The following is a 20,720-nucleotide window of genomic DNA, read 5'->3' as shown; positions in this document are numbered from 1 at the left end:
ATCACAAGTTTGAGGCCAACTGGGTTACATGGTGATCGCCTGTCTTACAGGGAAAACAAAACAAGTTCAGCAGGAAAGAACTTTCCCAGGATTCCCCTGGTGAGGGGCTAGGGCCATGGCTCAGTGGTAGGGCCCTTGCCTAGAATCCTCTAGTGAGAAGCCAGGGTGTGACTCAGCACTAGAGTGAGCCTGCCTGGCAGGTCTGAGCCACTAGGTTCTAGTCCTCATACCAGGGAACAGGGAAGAAGCTGGGCCCTCGAGTTTCATCTTAGCCCGACAGGGTCCATGACTGATCAAGATGAAATTCACAGCGACGACAAAGGCAGTGCTGGTCCCCCGGGTGGCCTCAAGAAGCAACTGAAGGCAATGGAGGACAAAGGAAGAACAGGAAAATAAATCCCCAGAAACTCAAAAACTCCACAGTGCCTGTCCTCTAGCATCCATCACACCCCCAGCCTCTGCAGCCTTAAGTCTGCCTCTTCTCTGGGCTCCTCCCCCATTATAACCTGACTCTGAAATGCCCCATGTAGGATGTGTTAGCATACTTGGTCCCCATCTAGTGGCACTGTTTTGAGAGGTTGTAGGACCTTTCAGATATAGGCCACTGGGAGACAGGCCTTTGACGACTGTAGCCTGACCTTGCTTTGGGTGCTGGTCCCTGCTTTGTGATCTTTACAAGCTACTCAGCAAGCTCATGAAGAATGAGCCCAGCCAACACGCCTTTCCCACCATGATGGGCTATACCCTCCCCCCACCAAAAAGAAAAAAAATCCTGAGTCGAAATAATCCTCTCCCTGCATAAGGTGCTCCTGTCGGGTGCCCAAGAGAACTAATGTATCACCTTCCTAACTCAGTTTATCGCCCACCCCCCTTAGTTATGGACCCCCTTACTAAGCCCCACCCCCAGATACATACAAGGCCCCTTCTCCATCTCTCACCTCCATGGGCTGCTGATGTCCCTTAAGGATGGTGACAGAGCTGTTCACCCAGCCAGTGCTCTGAGACCCAACACGTTTCCACAGAGAAATGGGAGAACTGCCCGCAGGACTCCCCAACAGGAGCTTGAGCGTGGTACCTTCTCCAAGGCCGTACATGTGGTAAGCAAACTCCACACAGACATCCCCAGGGGCACAGAATGGTGGACTCACCAATCTGGCAGACTGTCCCACCTCGGGTAACATGGCTGAATCGAGGTAAATATAATGTTCCCCTGGGTGAAGGAAGGGAGCCAGAAAGGTGAGACCCCCCACACACTATTTCTGCCTACAAGTCAAGTCTAGCGGCTTGCTGCAGTCGCGCCTAACTCTCTTTGCTGTTTTCTTTAGTTTCTAAGACAGGGTCTTGTCGTATACCTCAGGCCGGTCTAGAACTTACAATATGCCCACCTTAGCCTTCCCATCACATGGAGGCTTCACAACTACACTCTGCTCCTTTAGGACTGACTCTTAGCTGAAGAAGACCCAAAGACATGGGAAACCCAGTCTACAGATTCTATTGGCATTACCTGCAAATGTCTTGGCTAGAAATAAGACAGTGGATTTTGAAGTCTTGGGATCAAGGCAGAGCAAAGACTCTATTGCTCCTCTCCATCCTACCCCTAAAGCCAGGGGTGGAACCTAGGGACTTTCACATGCTAAGCAAGTGCTCTGTTGTTGAGATACACACACACACACACACACACGCTCACACATACACACAAAGACACACACCAGCCCCTCTTTGGAGGACTCCAAACAACGGCTCTACAACTGAGCCATGCCCATATGGGGAAGCCTGGATTTCCTGTTGGGCTGCAATGATCCCACGGTCTTGAGCAGCCTTGGCATCGTCTGCTTTCTGGGTCTGAGTTCTCATCCATCAACACCTGCAGGAGGTTGTTCCCTCCATCCCCCGTCATCCCTAATTCCTACATCATCCTCATGACACCACCAAGTCCCTAGCTCAGATGTAGATGCAAAGATCCATAACCCCGAGGGGTTCCTCAGTCCCCTCACCTCCATACGGGAACTCTCTTGGGGACCCTGAGATGGGGGTGGGGACACTTTTACTCCCCCAGCTCCAGTGTCCGGCGTCTTCTACCACGTGATTCCAGTCACAGAAAGGATGAACTCTGTCTTCAAAGTTGCACTGGGGAAAGCCCTCTAACAGATTCCAAGAGGAAAATTTGAGACACAGACTGTGCCCACCCACCCCACCCCCGACACCCATTATTCCAACCCCTAACTCAACAGGGGTTCCCGAGGTCTGTTTTTACCCCCACAGGGAGAAATGCTGATGGAATCCACAGCTATTGCTGGCTCTGGCTTCTCTCCAAACACACCCACCACTATGAACTGAAAAGAAGAGAAAAGGCCTGGAGTGATCCGGCCTATCAACCCTCCATGCCCCACCCCCAATCCTCCAGTCCTCTTACGAAGGCTAGGATTAACTATCAACTTGATGAACTCTAAAGTCACCTTGATAGACAGGCCTCTGGACGTGCCTATTGGGGGATTAACTTGGTTGTGTTCATTGAGGTGGGGAAACCCACCCACCGTGGGCGGCGCCCTTCCCTGGCTGGGATCCTGGACTGTACTGGTGGTGAGAGGAAGCTGAACAGCAGCAAGCACTCATTGCTCTCTGCTTCCTGATTGTGGGTAGGACAGGACCGACTGCTTCAGGTTCCTGCCACCATGAATTCCTCCCTGTGGTGGACTGTACCCTCGACCTGTCAGCCAGAATGAGCCCTTTGTCCCTTAACTTGCTTTTGTTAGGGTATTTTGTCACCTTGACAGGAGAAGACACCTCCCATCTGGCATTTCCACTAAGACCCAGCGCCTGTTCCTGATGCCAAGACCCTCAGCTCACCCAACCCTACAAGAACCTACCACACGCAAGGACTCCTAATGAGGACCTCACCCCTCTGTACCTGTATCTGTCCCTGTCCTGTATAATTGACAGACACAGACTGCCAGTTGAGTCCACGGTGTCCTGAGAAGAGAGTGTGTTTCCGGATGTTGCCTAAAATGGAGAAAACACAGAAGAGAAGGAAGTTTATGGGGACTTGGAGTGAAGGACAAGTTGCATGGGGAACTCTAGGGCAATATTCCTCCAGATGCAAGCAATTCCCTAGCCCCCCCTTACCCCCCTCTCCCCTCTCACCTATCTATCATCTATCTATCAATCACCTATCACCTACCTATCATCTATCAATCACCTATCTATCATCTATCAATTATCTATCTATCTATCTATCTATCTATCTATCTATCTATCTACATTTCTCGTGTCTCTCCTGCTTTGTGTGTATGTGCACAGCACATGTGTGCACTTTTGCTCCCACTACCCTGTTTTGTGTGTGTGCATACATACTCAAGTATGCATTCTTGTTTTTGCTACTGCTTTGTGTGTGCATATGTGTACAAGAGCACACAAATGCACGTGCATACCCATAAGTGCATGTGTGGGCAGGTTTATATGCAAATGTGCATACACATGTCTTTACTTGTGTATGGATACCAGAAGTCAAATTGAGGCATCATTTCTCAGGAGCTATCGGTTTTGTTTTTTGAATGAGTGTCTCAGACCTGGGGCTTACTAGTTACCCTACAGTAGGTGACCATGGAGCCCCCAAGGATCCTGTTTCTGCCTACCCAGTGCTGGGATTGTAAGCAAGTGTTACTATGTTTAACTTTCTTCATGGGTGTTGGGCATGGGAGTCAGGTCCTCAAACTTGTGTGACAAGCACTTTAATATTTAAACTGCCTGACTGGTTTGCTTCTGTTTATTTGACAGTCTCCTGTAGTATAGGTTAGCTTCAAATACACTTTGTAGCAAAGGCCTTGGCTTTCTAACCTTCTGTCCATCCATCCCAAGTGCTATGGTTATAGACATGGCCCACCATGACCGGCAGAGCTTTTACTTTCTAGAATCCAGAGCCCTTCTGATTTCTAAAACATGGAACAGTCTCACAGTACATTGACTTTTCCTAGATCCTGAAGAGGTATTTCTCCTTATTTCCCCATCAATCCAACCCTCCCAGACGCACCCTGGTCAACCATCTCCTCTAACCTAAGAATGAAGCATAGGCAAAAAGGCCTTCGCCAGCCGACAGGCCACGCATTATGTATTGGAAAGACAGGGTCAGGCAGCCACTGGAATGGCTCAGGGGACTCAGAAGTACAGCTTTCTGTCCTGGCCTTGCATTCGCAGGGTCCAGCAGCATGTAGTAGCCACCTGCAAATGAGAAAATCAGTGAAGTAAAATGGTTGGGATGGAGGGGAGGCGGCAAGCAAGGTGTAGGCATAGGGACTTGGGGAAGGAAGGGATTTGGCCTTGGGGAACTCCAACTGCCGCCTTAGAACGTGGCAGTGGCGAGGGACTTACACCCAGTCACGACTGGCAGAGTGCTTGGACTGGTTAAAGACCTGGTGTCGCTATAGTAAATGCAAACATTCTCGCAAAAACAGCCACACAATCTTGTCTCTTTAGTGCTGACTCTTCAGGGCTCTTAATCTTAGCCAGACAGCCAATCAGTCTGAGCTTCGCTTAGTGACGCCACTAGTAACCAAGGGGAGAGGGAGTAAGGTGTGCCGTGGAGGTTCAGACACGCACGCGTACTCTGTCCAACGCCCATTGGCTCCCTGAGAACCTTGGGCTGAGGGAGGCCAAGAAACCAAGAAAAAGAGCAGGTGCCAGGAAAACAGAAGAGGAGGGTTGTGATAAAAAGCAAAGGAGAAAGCAAAGAAGAGGAGTAGAAAGTAAGGAAGAGGGGCTGGAGAGATGGCTCAGAGGTTAAGAGCATTGCCTGCTCTACCAAAGGTCCTGAGTTCAATTCCCAGCAACCACATGGTGGCTCACAACCATCTATAATGGGGTCTGGTGCCCTCTTCTGGCCTGCCGGCATACACACAGACAGAATATTGTATACATAATAAATAAATAAATATTTTTTTTAAAAAAAAGAAAGTAAGGAAGAAACGGCTAGGCTTGCTGGAGCCTGGAGTTTCAACCTGCGCTTTGGGAGCCGAGGCCGGAGATTGGAACTCAAAGCAAAGATTAAAAACCCAACCGACCACCACTAACACGACTGATTTGGGATGACCAGGGGATTTACCAGGGGTTTCAAATGAAAGGGAAGAGGAGGTTGAGGAATTTTCTAGAAGGTAAACCTCCCAGACCAGGAAGATGAGTATAAACTGGGAGTGGAAAATCAAGAAACATTTGATGTCGACCTCCAAAACCGGAGGATCAAGAAGTATGTGGCGATGAAGAGGAGGGCCTCGTGTGAGAGCACAAAGGAAGGAGAGGATAGTGGAAACCGGAAGAGATCTCCCAGGCAGGAGGACAGGAAGGGGGAAGGTAGAAGGGATCACCATGGAATGAATGGGAAGGAACATTTTGGTTTAAAAGACTGCAAGTCTTCCTCAGAGTCCTCATCAGACCTTGCTGCTCCAGACAGCAGCTTCTCAGTGGGAAATCCACATGGCAGAGTGTGCTGACCAGGCTCAGCTAGCCAGAACTCACAATCTTTTTGCCTTGGCCTCCCAAGTGCTTAGGTTACAGGTATATATCACCATGCCTCCCTCTCTCCTTCCCTCCCGCCCCTTTTTGTTTTGTTTTGTTTGTCCTGGAACTAGTTCTTATAGACCAGGTCTTGTAGACCTTGAACTCACAGAGATCCCCCTGCCTCTGCCTCTCAAGTGCTGGAATTAAAGACGCCACCACCACCCAGCTCCCTCCCTCCCTCTCTTTTCCCCCCTTCCCTACCTCTCACTTCTTTCCATAGCACTGAGAATGGAACCCATGGCCTTGTGCGTGCTAGGCAAGTACATTACCCCTGACCTACATCCCTAGCCCTTATTTTTTGTCTAGCCCAGGCTGTACTTGAACTTGCTGTGTAGACTAGGCAGTTTTTGGACCTCACCTCCTCTTGCCTCAGCTTCCTGAGTGCCAGGGTTACAGGTATATACCTTCATACCTGGCTCCTTGCTGGTTTTACACACTGATTCTCAAGTTTCTGGGACACTGTACAGGTAGCTACTCAGTAAATGCCAGATGAATAACTGGGTGAATGAAGAACAGAAGATGCCAAGGAAGGAGGTAAGGACCTGGCTGTGCCGAGATTGCTCGGCAGCCGTCGTGGTGGTGGGGGGAGAGCTGGAAAGTACTTGAAATCATGCTTCTTTTAAAAAATTATTTGTTTAAATGTTTACTTATTTTTATGTGCATTGTTGTTTTGCCTGCATGTATGTCTGTGTGGGGGTGCCAGATCCCCTGGAATTGGAGTTACAGATAGTTGTGACCTGCCGTGTGGGTGCTGGGAATTGAATTCTAGGTCTTCTGGAAGAGTAACCAGTGCTCTTAACCACTGAGCCATCTCTCCAGCCCGAAATCATGCTTCTTGCCATGATCTCCGAGCTGAAATAAGCTTGGGGATGCTGGGCTTTATCTGGCCTGACCTAGGAGTGCTACTGTAGGAGATGTAGAGGTCACGGGAGCCCAGACAGTCAAGGGATATGTTCAATACTCACTGCCAGGGCTAGAGAAGTCGTCATCAGGTCCCACACCCAGCATCCCTGATGATCCCTTCTTCTGAGTCCACTTGGCCCCGGTGGCAGTTGGGACCCAGCTCCAGCCACAGAGATTGTTTAGAGCATCAAAGGTGCACATCTGGGTCATGCATACTGAGAGAGGGGAAAGAAAAGAAGGGGCTGGGGTGTGGCTCAATGGCAGAGCATCTGCCTAGAATCCCCCAGTGAGGGGCTGGGGTGTGGCTCAGTGGTAGAGCCCCTGCCTAGAATCCCCCAGTGAGGCGCTAGGGGCATGGTTCAGTAATAAAGGACCTGCCTAGGATCCCTCAGTGGGAAAGTGGGTCATAGCAATAGAACACCTGCCTAGAATTCCCCATTGAAAGGCTAAGAGTGAAAGCTGGAGAGATGGCTCAGAGATTGAGAGCACTGGCTGCTCTTCCAGGGCACCTGGGTTCAGTTCCCAGCACCCACCTGGCAGCTCACACTTGTCTTTAATGTCATCTCTAAGACATCCTCACACAGACATACATTTGGGCAGAACATCAATGAACATGAAATAAAAATAAATCATATATATTTTTAAAAGAAGCCCATTTATTAAAAACAAATGCTAAGAGTGCATTGTAGCCACAGGACACTTATCTAAAATGCTCCCATATGGGGCTTAGGACAGGGCTCAGCAGGAAATTTTCCTAAGACCTTCCAGTGAGGGACTGAGGTCATTGTTCAGAGGTAAGGTCCTTGTCCAGAATTCTCCAGTCAGAAGCTGGGGGCATGGCTCAGTGGTAGAGCATTTGCCCAGTATACACAAAGCCCTGGTTAAACCCCAATATCAAAAGGAATGAGCTTTCTGCCATAGGGAAAAAAATGCCTCCGCTTGGGGTCTGAACTCCGAGGTTCACTCTCAAGGCTGTAGTGAGCTCTAAAATGAGGCCCACCTCTCTCTTGTTGCCCATGAATGCCACTCTTGGCCCAGATTCCATAACCTGGAATCTCTCAGAAACCTGGGAATCAGCTCTGTGTGAAGCTGTAAACTGAATTATGTTTGTGGAGCATCTGGCCTAGGCCCCGTGTTTGATGAGTTTTCCCTTTATAGCGTCTGGAATTTTCCTTTCCAGTCAGTCTCAAAGGGCCATTCTGTATGTATCAGAGTAATTAGTAGGATGAGACTTAACACCTACGGTGACTTCACATTCAGGCTTTCATGGAACCAAAGACTAATTTTGTTTTGGAGACAGCGGGGAATGAGGCCCTGGGCTGTGTAGGCCAGGATGACCTTGAACTTGGGACCCTCCTGCTTCTGCCTCCAGAATGCTGGGATTAAAAGTGTCCAACACTACACTTGTTGAATGCAGAGCTGGGGATGGAACCCAGGCTCTGTGCATGCTAGGCACGTGCTCTGCCGACTAAGACACAGCTACCACCCCACCAAGAGTTTCTTGACACATGGGGTTTCCAGTGCTAAGATAGACCAGCCTGTGGTCATGTGTCCTGGTCAGTCACTGTAGACCGGATATCCCCTATAACTCCATCTCAAAAGGGGACCTCTTACAGAGTGACTGCTTTAGGAGCCAGAGGTCTGGGGCAAGGTAGCCCCAGAAAACAGGAGCCTCAGTTCATGAGAAACCAGGGTCCAGGTCGCTGAGCTGTCTTACCCCTACTTCAGAAAGTTTGACAGGGGTCAGGAGAGGGAGAGGCGCGCCTGAGAGGGACAGAAACTCACTCCGATTGCAGGTGCCCTTCCGGATAGAGAGGCCATCCAGAGAGATGTCCAGGTAGGCGGTGTTGCCCCTCATGCCCTCAAACATCAGCTGTGGAGTTAGGAACAAAGAGACCCTGACCCTGTGAGTCACATGATTGGCTTCCCTTCTCTGCTGCGGCTACTGATGTCCACCCTGAATTCAGATGACTGGGGATCCAGGTCTCTTTTTAAAAACTACATTCATTTATAGCACATGGCACAGATGGAAGAGTCAGAGGATGTCTTGGGAGTTGGCTCTAGCCTTCTACCATATGGGTCCTGGAGACTGAACTCAGGTCACCAGGCTTGCTGCAAGAAAACTCCATGTGTGCCCTCTGGATCCCTTCTTTGCCATTGCCTACCTTCCTAGGCCCCTTCTTCCAGACCCTTCTCTCCCAAATCTCTAGATCTGCTCTCAGCCTCACCCAGCTCGGTATATCACGATCCGCTGGCACGGTGACCGTGGTGGGCATCCAGGAGGGACTCTGGGTGTTCACATATTTCCAGAGCACGTTGGGCCGGTGGTACCTCCGACCCCTGAGCAGCATCAGTCTGAGCTGCGCACCCCATGACAGCCCAAACATGTGGAAGGCAAAATGGATGCAGAGCGGGCCTTGCTCCCATATGTCCGGGCTGCGCAGGCGCGCCACTCCACCCCGAGGGAAGGTGCTAGCATCCATGTGCAGGTAATAGCCCTCTATGGAGAGACAGAATGGGGGAGGTTGAGACCCTGCTGTCCTCAGGAGCTGACCCCTCCACCCTCCCTCAGCTCAGCTTCCAGTAGTCCCCTCCCAACCTCATCCCTTTTCCACAGTCCTCCTCCAAATTTTAGGCTTCCCTCAGACTCATTACCTCCATTGGGGTAGCCCCCGGGGGGGCCAGAAGTGCCAGTGGGGGAGGGTCCAGTCGTTCGAATCCAGTCCCCATCATCCGCGGACATTTGAGACCAGTCACACAAAGGTCTGGTGTTATCTTCAAAGTCACACTTCGTGAGAATGGCTGGGGAAGAAAGAGCCTCAGTGAGTGAGGCCTCGGAGAGGGCAGAGGGCAGGGGTCAGGTCACAGAGCCACACCAGGAGATGGGGTCAGCAGGGTCACTAAGCTTAGAGAAGGCCACCACTAAGCGTTCACACCCGGAGCAGAGGTGCGGGAGACAGAACTCCTGGAGAGAAATGCAAAGCTAGGGAAAAGAGCAGTTGACAAAGTCAGGGAGCGCAAACTGGAGTCTGAACTGATTTAATCAGACAGGCCTTGTCTTGGCATGTGTTTTATTGTGGCTATTATCATTATATTATCTTGGGGGGGGTGTATGTGTGCGTATGTGCACATGAGCATGCTCGAGGGCATGCTAACGTGGTGCATATGTGTAGAGACAGAGGTTAACATCAGGTGTCTTCTTCAGTCCACCTAATGTTGAAACAGGGTCTCTCATGCCCCAGGGCTCACTGATGCTACTATTCTGACTGGCTAGGGAACACTAGAGATAGGTCCTCCTGTCTCTCTGCCTCTCGCAGCAGGGACCAGAGGGTGTGCTCCCAACCCAGCTTTTTACATAGATACTGGGGATCGAACCCAGGTCCTTATGCTTGTGCAGCAAGCACTAACTTTAGCTACTGAGTTATCTCCCACATCTCCTCCTGCTTAAATAGGTCTCACATTCCCGCACAAGTTCAAAGTGGCCTTGAACTCCGGATCCTTCTGCCTCAGCCTCCTGAGAGCTTACAGGTGTGCACTCCAATACCTAATCAATTGTTTTGTTATTCTGAGACAAGGTCTTGTTACTGTGCAGCCCAGGCTGGATCTGAACTTACGATCCTCCTGCTTTGGCTTTCCCGGTGCTGGGATGACAGTCCTGTGCCACCATATCCAACGCGCCTGTCATATTTCATCTGAACGGGAATCTTTGAGGTGGAGTTGACAGTTTCTCCACTGTTCCCTCAGCCCTTGGCTGTGTAGAAGCCACCCTTAGCACATTTATCTTGTGCTGTGCCCCGACTACAAGCCCTGTGCTAAGGACTGTCGTTCTGGGTGGAAACACGGAGCATGAGGAGGGAAAGGAGGCCCGAGCAGCCCTGGTCCCGACTCACAGCTATCCCTCGAAGTGCGCACCATCGGTTTCCAGTCCGAAGAGTTCTGTCTCCTTGGGATTGGTTTCCAGAAAGCAAAACACATTGCCTTTGTCATTATTAAAATTATCATAAGACTATGATTATATTTTAATACTATTTATTTTTTTCTTCCTTCTTTCCTTCCTTCCTTTCTTTTGACACAGGGTCTCATGTAACCCAGCCTAGCCTCGAACTCCTTGTAGAACTGAGGATAACTTATGTTCAGAATTCTCCTGCCTCCACCTTCTGAGTATTGGAATTACAGGAGTTCACTACCACACCCAGCTTTTTTTTTTCTTTTAGAATCAAAGGTCTTTGGATGAGTAGCCCAGGCTAGCCTCAAGCTTACAATCATCCTGCCTCCCTCATCCCTAGTACTAGGATTGCAAGCTTGCACCACCACAGCCAGTCCTCCTCCACGCTTTACAAACCTCACAAAGAAACCCGTCCTCTTCGATCTGCAGCTTGGGTCATAATTCCCCACAATTCATCTGCTCCTCGTCCAAAGCCCTGCACTCAAGTTCAAGGAACTTAAGCTACCTTTCATTTTCTTGCTGCCTTGTGCTTGAACTCAGCTAGGCCCACCCTGGGTGTTGGAGAGTGTAAATTCTTTGTCTTTCCCTCTCGGTTTGGCATGTCACCCCACTTTCAGGCTGTGGAGATGTAAGGCTCTCCCCGCCTGGTCAGTAGGTCACCCTCTCTCCAGTCCCACTCTTCTGACCTTTCTCCCCAGTCTTCTGTCTTCTCGGTTTTTAAGGCAGGGTCCCCTGTAGCCCAGGCTTGCCTAAACTTGATGTGTGATCAAGTGTGACCTTGAACTCCCCGTCCTCCTGTCTCCACCCTCCAAATGCTAGTGTTGCATCCTGAGTCACCACACCAAGTTCATGCGATGCCGGGACTTGAACCCTGCGTTTTGCGTTTGTCGTGCGGGCCCTCAACCAACTGAGTTACATCCTTAGCTCTTTTCTTTCTTAGTTTGTTATTTTGAGGCAGGGCTTCATGTGGTTGAGGCTGGCCTTGAACTCCTGATCCTCCTGTCTCTGCTGAGATGGCAGACACGCACTCCCATACTGAGCTAGGCCTCTTTGTTATTAACCTTCCTGCTCCCTCTGGCATCCCCAGATGTAACCCAGAAAACCCCCACCCCATTTGTCACTGCTGTCCCCCAGTCCAGCTTACCGCATGGGGGCAGGTGCTTGGTTCTGGCCCCAGGCAGCCCCCACCAGCAGCGTCAGAGTCCAAACTAAAGGAGCCATGGGGGACCTCGGAGGTAGACCTCAGGTAGAGAGAAAGATTATGGCAAAGATCCCCGGCCACTTTATAAACACCTGGCCCTCCTCTCTTGTCACCTTGCCATTAAAAAAAAAAAAATCACAGAATTAAAGAAGTCCCTGGGAAGTTAAAGTTACCAGAGTTGACACTGGAAAACCAACAGAAGGGTTATGGAGAGAAAGAGAGAGAAAAGAAGAAGGGAGAGAAACCAGTCCAGGACCTCTAACATCAAACAAAAGTAATTAAAGAAACAACAAAGGAACGGGAGGGTCTCACAGAGCCCAGGCTGGCCTCTGATTCATGATGTAGGCCTGGCTAGCCTTGAACTCCTGATCCTCCTGCCTCCAAATTCTGAGATTATAACCTGGTAGGCAAGCTAAGAAAACACAAGAGAACTGTCCCCAAACTGAAGCACCCGGATCTCTAGATTAAAAGGAACCTAGTACCGTGGATTCAGAGAGCCACAGAAACTACTTTGTGGAACTTCAGACTATCAGGGCCGAAGGGAAAATCGGGAACCCTTTTAGTTAGTAAAGAACAAGTCACATACTAAGGACCAGGGATCCTCATGGCCTCCGTTTCCTTAGTAGCAACCATAGGTTCTAAATGCAGCAGAACAATAGCTGCAGAATTCTGATGGAAAAATCATTCAGACCTAACATTCTACAACTGGAGACAGTGGCAGACGCTGTCGAGGGCCAAGTGGACACCTGGAAATAATGAGGGACAGAGAATTGAAGGACATACTCATAAAGGAAGAAATGCAGGTTTCCAGGAAGCATTGAGAAGGGTGTGTGTGTGTGTGTGTGTGTGTGTGCAGCTTGCAGGCATTGTTCTGTCCTTGCACTGTGTAAGTTCTAAGAATCAAGCTCAAATTGTTAGGCTTGGCAGCCAGTTGAGCCATCTTGTCGACCCCTGTTTCATTTTTCTAAGACAGAGTCTTGTAGCTCAGGTTGGCCTCCAACACTTCATTGTGAAGTTGAGGCTGGAGTGCCACGATGCTAATTTATGTGGTGTTAGGAGTCAAGCTCCAGGTATCATGCCTACTAGGCAAGCCACCCACTCGTGAGCTTCATCCCCAAACCTTTTGTTTGGTTTTGCAGACAGGGAGTCAGTCTGTAGCCCAGGGCTAGCCTGGAGCCATTCTCCAAATTGCCTCAAAAGTGTCTATTCTCCTGTCTCAGCCTGTAGATGTAAGTCACAAAACAATCCCACACCAGTTTGAAGTTAGGATTAATAAAAAGGTTATTTATTTAAGGGGAAAAACTTACAGATCACCATCCTAGACAACAGCCTCCTGCACAACCAGGAACAGAGTCTAGTAGCCGGAAGCCAGAAGCAAAAGAGAGAGAGAGAGAGAGAGAGAGAGAGAGAGAGAGAGAGAGAGAGAGAGAGAGCAGGGCTACCACTGCTTTTTAAAGCAAAAGAGACCACGCCTAAGTGGGCTGGTATCTTAAAGACTATTGGCTGAAGGAACAGAAGGAGCTTCCATAGCACCTCTCCCTTTTAAGTAAGAGAGTTCCAAACCTAATACAAAACAATATACACTAGGAACAGATATCAAGTATAAGATTAGAATTACAATCAGCATAAACAATATTAAGCAAGAAACATATGCTAAATGTTTTAATAAACATTCTATCCTAAGGAGTCTAAGTCTTGTATTGAAAATGGCTTGGCTAGATCATAAGAGGACGGTAACTATGACTATCTAATCTTCAATTCCATTGAAGGCCTGAGAATGGAGATAATATTACTTGAGCAGGCAGGAAGTACAATCAAGTAGCTTCCAAAGCAAGCAATATATGACAGAGACAATTAGCTGCCTGAGCAATCACCCAAAGTCTCATTTTGCAATGTTGAAGCAACCAACTTTGGCTGTGGCCTAGCATAATTGACAGACCATTTTCAGAGGCAGGAAAATTTTCAAAACCATCTTATCCTGTCTTGGCAAGATTTGACAGTCTTGCTTATCCATTTCCAGATAGCATGTAACTTGTCAGTGGTTGAGGCATTGTCAGTTCCTTGCCCAAAGGCCAGTTTAGCCAAGAAGAAAACAAGCTCCAAATGGAGTGTCTTTGGTGCTCAACATTCTCTTGGGAATAGATTGGTACTGTCAAAAGCAGTCATGTCTCATGTCAACAGAACCCTAAGTTATTTAAATACCATGTTCCACAGATCCTTGAAGTGGTTGAAGATTACCTATCTAGACAGTATACAGTCTCTATGTATCTAAAGAACCTAACTGTATGTACAGCAAGCATGAACAACTATTGACCTATAATAATTAATACCTGTATAACTTAAAGACTAAAACTTCATGTCAAAATATTAAATAACCTGTAAACAAATGTGCAGCAAATGAGGACAATGACCTCAAAATGTAAACAATATATAAGTATCTTAGGGGTGCACCCAACCACTGAGACAGGGGGGCCGATCTATTGGGAGCTCACCAAGGCCAGCTGGACTGCTACTGAAAAAAACATGGGATAAAACCGGACTCTCTTAATGTGGTGGACAATGAGAGCTGACGAGAGGCCAAGGAGAATGGCACAGGAACTTTCATCTGGCGATGGATTGAGAGAGAGACAGAGACCCAATTTGGATCAACCGTCTGAGCTCTTAAGGTCCAAATGAGGAGCAGAAGGAGGGAGAACATGAGAAAGGAAATCAGGACCACGAGGGGTGCACCCACCCACTGTGACAGTGGAACTGATCTATTGGGAGCTCTCCAAGGCCAGCTGGACTGGGACTGAATAAGCATGGGTTGAAACTGGACTCTCTGAACAAGGAGGACAATGAAGGCTGATGAGAAGCCAAGGACAATGGCACTAGGTTTCGATCCTAATACATGAACTGGCTTTGTGGGAGCATAGCCTGTTTGGATGCTCACCTTCCTGGACCTAGATAGAAGTGGGAGGACCTTGGTCTTCATGTAGAGCAGGGAATTTGGACTGCTCTTCAGTATCGAGAGGGAGGGGGAGTGGACTAGGGGGAGGAGAAGTGGAGTGGGGATAGGGGGAGGGGAGCGGGGGGAGGGGGCAATATGTGGGAGGAGGGGGAGGGAAATGGGAAACGGGGAGCAGTTGGAAATTTTAAGTAAAAAAGAATAAAATATATATATATATATATATATATATATATATAAGTATCTTGATCAGAGGTAGGAGTAATATATAATGCAATATGAAAATATATCCTAAAAGTTGTATCAATATACAAAATGTCATTGGGCAGTGGTGGTGCATGCCTTTAATCCCAGCACTTGGGAGGCAGAGGCAGGTGGATCTCTGTGAGTTCAAAGCCAGCCTGGTCTGCAAGAGCTAGTTCCAGGACAGGCTCCAAAAAAAAACTACAGAGAAACCCTGTCTTGAAAAAAAGTATACAAAATGTCCTAAACAGAGATAATAACATACATATATACAATCCGACAAAATAACTTTGTATAGGTGTACAAATAATGTAAACAAAAGTAACAAATATAATTTGAACTTGTATCAATATACAAAACTATACCAATGTAAATTATCCATAAATAATAGCTCACAAGTATTCACTCTATTACCCACTATTACTATCCCCCTGCTTTTTAACAAACATAGTTTTCAGCCCAACCCTCTATCTAGTACAAGTAATAATCAACAACCCCTAAACAGTGTTCCCAATCCTGTGGACAAACTTTTTTGGGATGGGGCATCGTCTTCTAGAATTGCTTCCTGCTGTCATGGGGGTGATGTTCTCTTAATGGGATCCTGCAAAATTAAAAAGATGGTTAAGTTTCAAAATTACTGTCTAGTATAGCTGCAAACAATTTCTGAGCATAGGGTTTTTTTTTTTCTTTCAAAGTTCTTATTTGGAGTTCTGGCCAGAACATCATGAGAAGGTGCACCATTTCGTCAGCTGGTACCCAAATAAAGAAGTGGTCTTACAGCAGTGCTGTCTGCATCACGATGTCATCTCAACTAGGTGGAGTTGTTGCGGTGGGGCCCTCTCTTCTTCCTGGAAACTTCAAAGATTACTGCAGGAAAAGGATCTGTAGGAAAATCTATTGTTCATCATGAAAAACTTAAACATCATTCACATATACATACATTAAAGGAAGAATATGATACAGACAAAAAAGGCAGGGAGAAAGTAAAAATTTTTCCTAAAGTCTTTCTTCTGTCCCATACCAGATGGCTCCCGAGATGAGACAGAAACTCTGAATGTTCCTTTTAACAACACACTTGGATTTAGAGAAGTACAGAGCCAACTCCAAAACCAGCTGAATATATTAATGTGTGTGTGTGTGTGTGTGTGTGTGTAAATGTAAGTGTAACCCACACCTGGATTCATAAACCATATTCTGTTTTCTAGATGCTCCTCAGTGGATAGTTATTTTTTCTTCTATCAGCATGCAAACCTCCAGGGTCTCCTGAATTTTTGATGATGTGTATTTTTCTGCAAAGATTAGAGCAGAACCCTGCCCCAACCCTAAATGGCTTTCCTTACCACCTGTATGGTTGTCACCATTGTGGATGAGCTGTCATTTCTGTTTCAGTAGTTTCTCCTTTTCAAAGCGAATCTTTATTAATTTTGATGGTATCCATAATTTTTCTTCTTCTGTGGAAACAAGAGCAAAACCCCTTCCCCAATGTAGTACATCTCCTGGCTTCCATTGTGAGGTCAACACATCCTTGAAATACACTGGTTGATTCAATTCAGAAGTTTTTCCAATTATCCAATGCCTCTCTGCTGCTGTTGTTCCTTTCTCATTAGCGTTAAGAAAATTCAAGGTTAATAAAGCATTATGCAATCTATTTCTGGGGGGATTTTCCGTCCCTTTCTGTTTGTTCAGCATATCCTTTATAGTATGACTTGACCTTTCTATATCTGCATAATCTATAGGATTATTTGGTATACCTCTAATGTGCTTTATATTATAATAAGCAAAAAAAGTTTCATTTTTTTTAGATACGTAAGCTGGACCATTGTCTGTCTTTATTTGTGCAGGTATACCCATGATGGCCATAACTTCCAGTAAATGTGTGATTACTGAATCAGCCTTTTCTGAGCTCAGGGCAGTTGCCCATTGAAAACCTGAATTTGTGTCTATGGTGTGGTGCACATATTTTAATTTACTAAATTCCGTAAAGTGGAACACATCCATCTGTCAGATTTCATTCCTTTGAGTACCCTTTAGATTACTTCCTGCAGACAATGGTGTTTGATTATAGAAAGAGCAAGTAGGGCATCTCTTTATAATCTCCTTAGCTTGTTGCCATGTAATAGAAAACTCTTTCTTTAAACCTTTGCTATTGATGAGATGTTTTTATGAAATTCTGAGGCCTGCAATACATTTCCAATCAATAATTGATCAATTTCTGCATTACCTTGTGCTAGAGGACCTGGCAGACCCCTATGGGACTGGATGTGTGTTATGTACATCAGACAAAGCCTGTTCCTGATTATGTCTTGCACTTGGATAAACAATAAAGTCAATTCTGTATCATCTGGTACAAATTCAGTGGTTTCAATATGCAAGGTAACTCTTTCTGCATATTGTGAATCAGTAATTATATTAAGAGGTTCTTTAAAATCCCTTAGCACCATAAGAATGGCATATAAATCTGCCTTCTGGACAGAATTATAAGGGCTTTGTTCCACCTTACTCAATTCTTCTGATTTGTAACCTGCCTTCCCTGATTTATTTGCATCAGTATAAAATGTATGGGCTCCAGTTATTGGAGCATCATGTACAATTTGAGGAAGAATCCAAGAAGTTCTCTTTATAAGGTTAAATCTATTGCTTTTGGGATAGTTGTTATTAATTTCTCCCAAAAAATTAGCACAAGCTCTTTGTCATGGTTCATTGTCTTCCCATAACTTTTTTATTTCTTCAGTAGTGAAAGGTACTATAATTTCTGCTGGGTCTATACCTGCTAGTTGATGAAGTCTCAGTTTATCTTTTATAATTAATTCAGAGACTTTTTCCACATAAGTTTTTAATTTAATTTTTTATTGGTTTATGTAGTATAAAGATCCATTCTAAAATAATATCTTCCCTCTGCATTAAAATTCCCAAAGAGAAATTCTGGAAGGCAATATGACTAGGATGCAGCTAAGATTTGTGTTCACCCTGTCCACATGGCCTCCTGTAATTTTTCCTCAACCACTTTCAGTTCCTTTTCTGCTTCATCTGTTAATTCTCTGCAACTATTCAAATCTTTATCACCATCTAGGGTTTTGTTTAAATGAATTATTAGATCAGGTGTTATGCCAACAGCCAGTCGTAGACTGGAAATGTCTCCTAACAATCTTTGAAAGTCATTAAAGGTCCATAACTGGTCTCTCCTAGTTTGTTCATTTTGTGTTCTAATTTTCTATAAACCTATACTGTAACCTAGGTAATTAACAGAATCTCGTCTTTGAATATTTTTAGGAGCAATTTGTGATCCCCACTTAGACAAGACTTTCTTTACTTCTTAAAACATCCTTTCTAAAGTATCTTTATTTGAATCAGATAACAAAATGTCATCCATGTAATTGTAGATTATAGACTTAGGAAATTGCTTACAAATTATTTCCAATGGCTGACTGACAAAGTATTGGCACAGGGTGGGACTATTGAGCATTCCCTGTGGGAGGATAGTCCATTGCTATCTTCTAGCAGGCTGAGAATTATTATAAGTAGGCGCTGTGAAAGCAAACTTTTCTCTTTCCTCTTCTTGTACAGGTATAGTGAAGAGACAATCCTTTAAATCAATAACTATGAGAGGTCATCCCTTTGGTAACAGAGAAGGCAGAGGAATTCCAGATTGTAGAGGGCCCATAGGTTGAATAACCTTGTTGATATCCCTTAGATCTGTCACCATTCTCCATTTCCCAGATTTCTTTTTAACAACAAATACAGGAATATTCCAAGGGCTGGTAGATTCTTCTGTATGTTAAGCAGTTAGTTGCTCTTGTACCAGCTGTTCTAAAGCCTGTAACTTTTCCTCAGCTAGAGGCCACTGCTTAACCCATATTGGTTTCTCAGTCAACCATTTTAAAGGTAGAGCTGTTGGTACCTTTGAAGGTTTATCAATTGCTTTGTGTTCTTGTACAGCCCAAATGGCTGGTTCCGTCATCTATAATATCTTCTAATATTTTCCTCAGAAACACAAGTTTTTGGTGTTGCAGGAATGTTAATCTGGTATTCCATTGTTGCAATAGGTCACGACCCCACAAAATCACTGCAATATTGGCTATATATGGCCTTAGTCTTCCTATTTGCCCTTCAGACCTTGTGCATTCAACCTATTTTGTGCTTTGTTTTGCCTGAGATAGGGTTCCAATTCCCATGAACTAGAATTGGAATTGAAGATGCCATTTCGGATGCCAAGATTCTGGAGTAATGATACTTACATCTACACCCATGTCTAATAAGCCTTCAATAAAAATGCCATTTATACATTCTTAGCTTTGGTCTTTGATCATTAATAGAAGTCTGCCAAAATATACGTTTCCTCTGTCCTACTGAATTTTTTGACCCATTCTCCACATTTAACCCATCATTCAGACCAGTATTGCTTTTTACAACGGGCATTAGATTTTTAAATTTTCTTGGTGAGACACATTCTCCACTGTAGCTGGAAATGACTGGGCCACTTTTGGCTTGGGGGCTTGCGAGAGGCCCCTCAAGGGGTTTCCCGATGGTATCCGGTTGCCTTGTCTGTCTGTTGTTGACCTGCATTCATTGGTCCAATATCAGTCTTTACCACACCTTCTACATATACCTGAAGGCCAAGGTCTCCTATTTTTGCTGTTCCCAGAGGACACATTATTCCTAGAAATTCCTTGCCTACAATCCCTTCTCAGTTGTCCTATTTTACCACAATTGAAACATTTGGCGGTTTGATGTCTCCTCATTACTTTGGAAATTGCTTCTCCTACCCAAGATTCATCATTATAGTCAAACGTCTCAACATTCATTGTATGCAGAATCCATTCATCCGTAGGTGCTGATCTAAACCTTAAAGGCCTAATTATCTTTTTGCATTCTAAGTTTGCATTTTCAAAAGCCAGAGATTCAAGAATTATTCATCTAGCTTCCAGGTTTGTTACTCCTATTTGCAGAGCCTTAATCTTTGTAAAAAAATCAGTAAAGAGTTCTCTCTGTCCCTGCCTAATCCTGGTATACGATTCATCCTTTTCCCTTGATCTTTAATCCTATCCCAAGCATTCAAGGCTGCTTTGTGGCATAGGGACAACACTTCTTCATCATAAAGAGATTGGACCTGTGGGTCAGCATACAGTCCTTTGCCAAGAATTTGATCTTGGGAAACCTCAAGATCTTTATATTTTCCCTGTTGTTTCATATGTTTGGATTCTTCTCTGAAATAAATTCCAAACATCAGCAAAAGTCCATCATCCAGGACTGCTGAAACTAATTGAAAAATGTCATGAGGGGGTTGCCCTGATGTTAGAAGCCCAGGTCTTTATCATCTCCTTAACAAATGCAGAATGCAAGCCATAAGTTACAACAGCTTGCTTGATTTTTTTTAGATAATTCATTCCTATTGGCATCCATCTACCTTCTTTGGCTCCTTTCGAGCCTTTAGAAGTTGATGCTTTGTCAGAGTAAATTACAGGGTAGGACACTAAAACCCTGGGTAAGTCAGTTCCGACAGCCACTGGCAATGTTGCATCCTGTCCTTGTGTCTTCTTTCCATGTTCATCAGCTCCAATAATTTTCTCAGTCATTTCAATTTTTTTTATCATTGTTTTTTGTAAAGCCTGAATCTCCTGGCCTGTATATATTTCTAGTGATTCATGGAGGCATCAAGTCTCTGGTACTTATTCTGCACCTGTGATTCCAAGGTTTTAATGTTCATCTTTAAAGATAACATCTCCTCCTTGGACTTTTCTTGAATATCATGGAGATTGCCATCCTGAAGGTACATTCTGTCTGCTACTTTATCAAAACTTTTTGATAACTTTTGAATGTCAAATTCAACACTATGAATTCTTTAAGATAACTTCCTAGTACCCTTAGATATGGAGTCATTTCTGTCAATCATAGTATCCACTTGTTCAGATAACCTCTGATTTTTCGATTATTTT

At 45.6% G+C, this 20,720-nt stretch overlaps 1 protein-coding gene across 1 annotated transcript in view; it reads right to left on the bottom strand.

Annotated features, from left to right (window-relative positions):
- The window catches only part of Zan (zonadhesin), a 90,287-nt gene extending 78,670 nt beyond the window's left edge, over positions 1-11,617 (bottom strand). The window contains 12 exon segments of the mRNA XM_057764436.1: positions 239-357; positions 939-1,210; positions 1,995-2,141; positions 2,255-2,333; positions 2,909-3,000; positions 4,051-4,215; positions 6,513-6,665; positions 8,236-8,323; positions 8,679-8,950; positions 9,106-9,252; positions 10,341-10,390; positions 11,541-11,617. Coding sequence (XP_057620419.1) covers positions 239-357; positions 939-1,210; positions 1,995-2,141; positions 2,255-2,333; positions 2,909-3,000; positions 4,051-4,215; positions 6,513-6,665; positions 8,236-8,323; positions 8,679-8,950; positions 9,106-9,252; positions 10,341-10,390; positions 11,541-11,617 — 1,661 coding nt within the window.
- Between the last annotated feature and the right edge of the window lie 9,103 nt (positions 11,618-20,720).

The sequence above is a fragment of the Chionomys nivalis genome, chromosome 3 (assembly GCF_950005125.1).
Source record: "Chionomys nivalis chromosome 3, mChiNiv1.1, whole genome shotgun sequence".
In the NCBI taxonomy this organism is placed as follows: domain Eukaryota; kingdom Metazoa; phylum Chordata; class Mammalia; order Rodentia; family Cricetidae; genus Chionomys; species Chionomys nivalis.
Note: the sequence above shows the minus strand (reverse complement) of the source record. Positions and strands in the feature narration are given on the sequence as shown.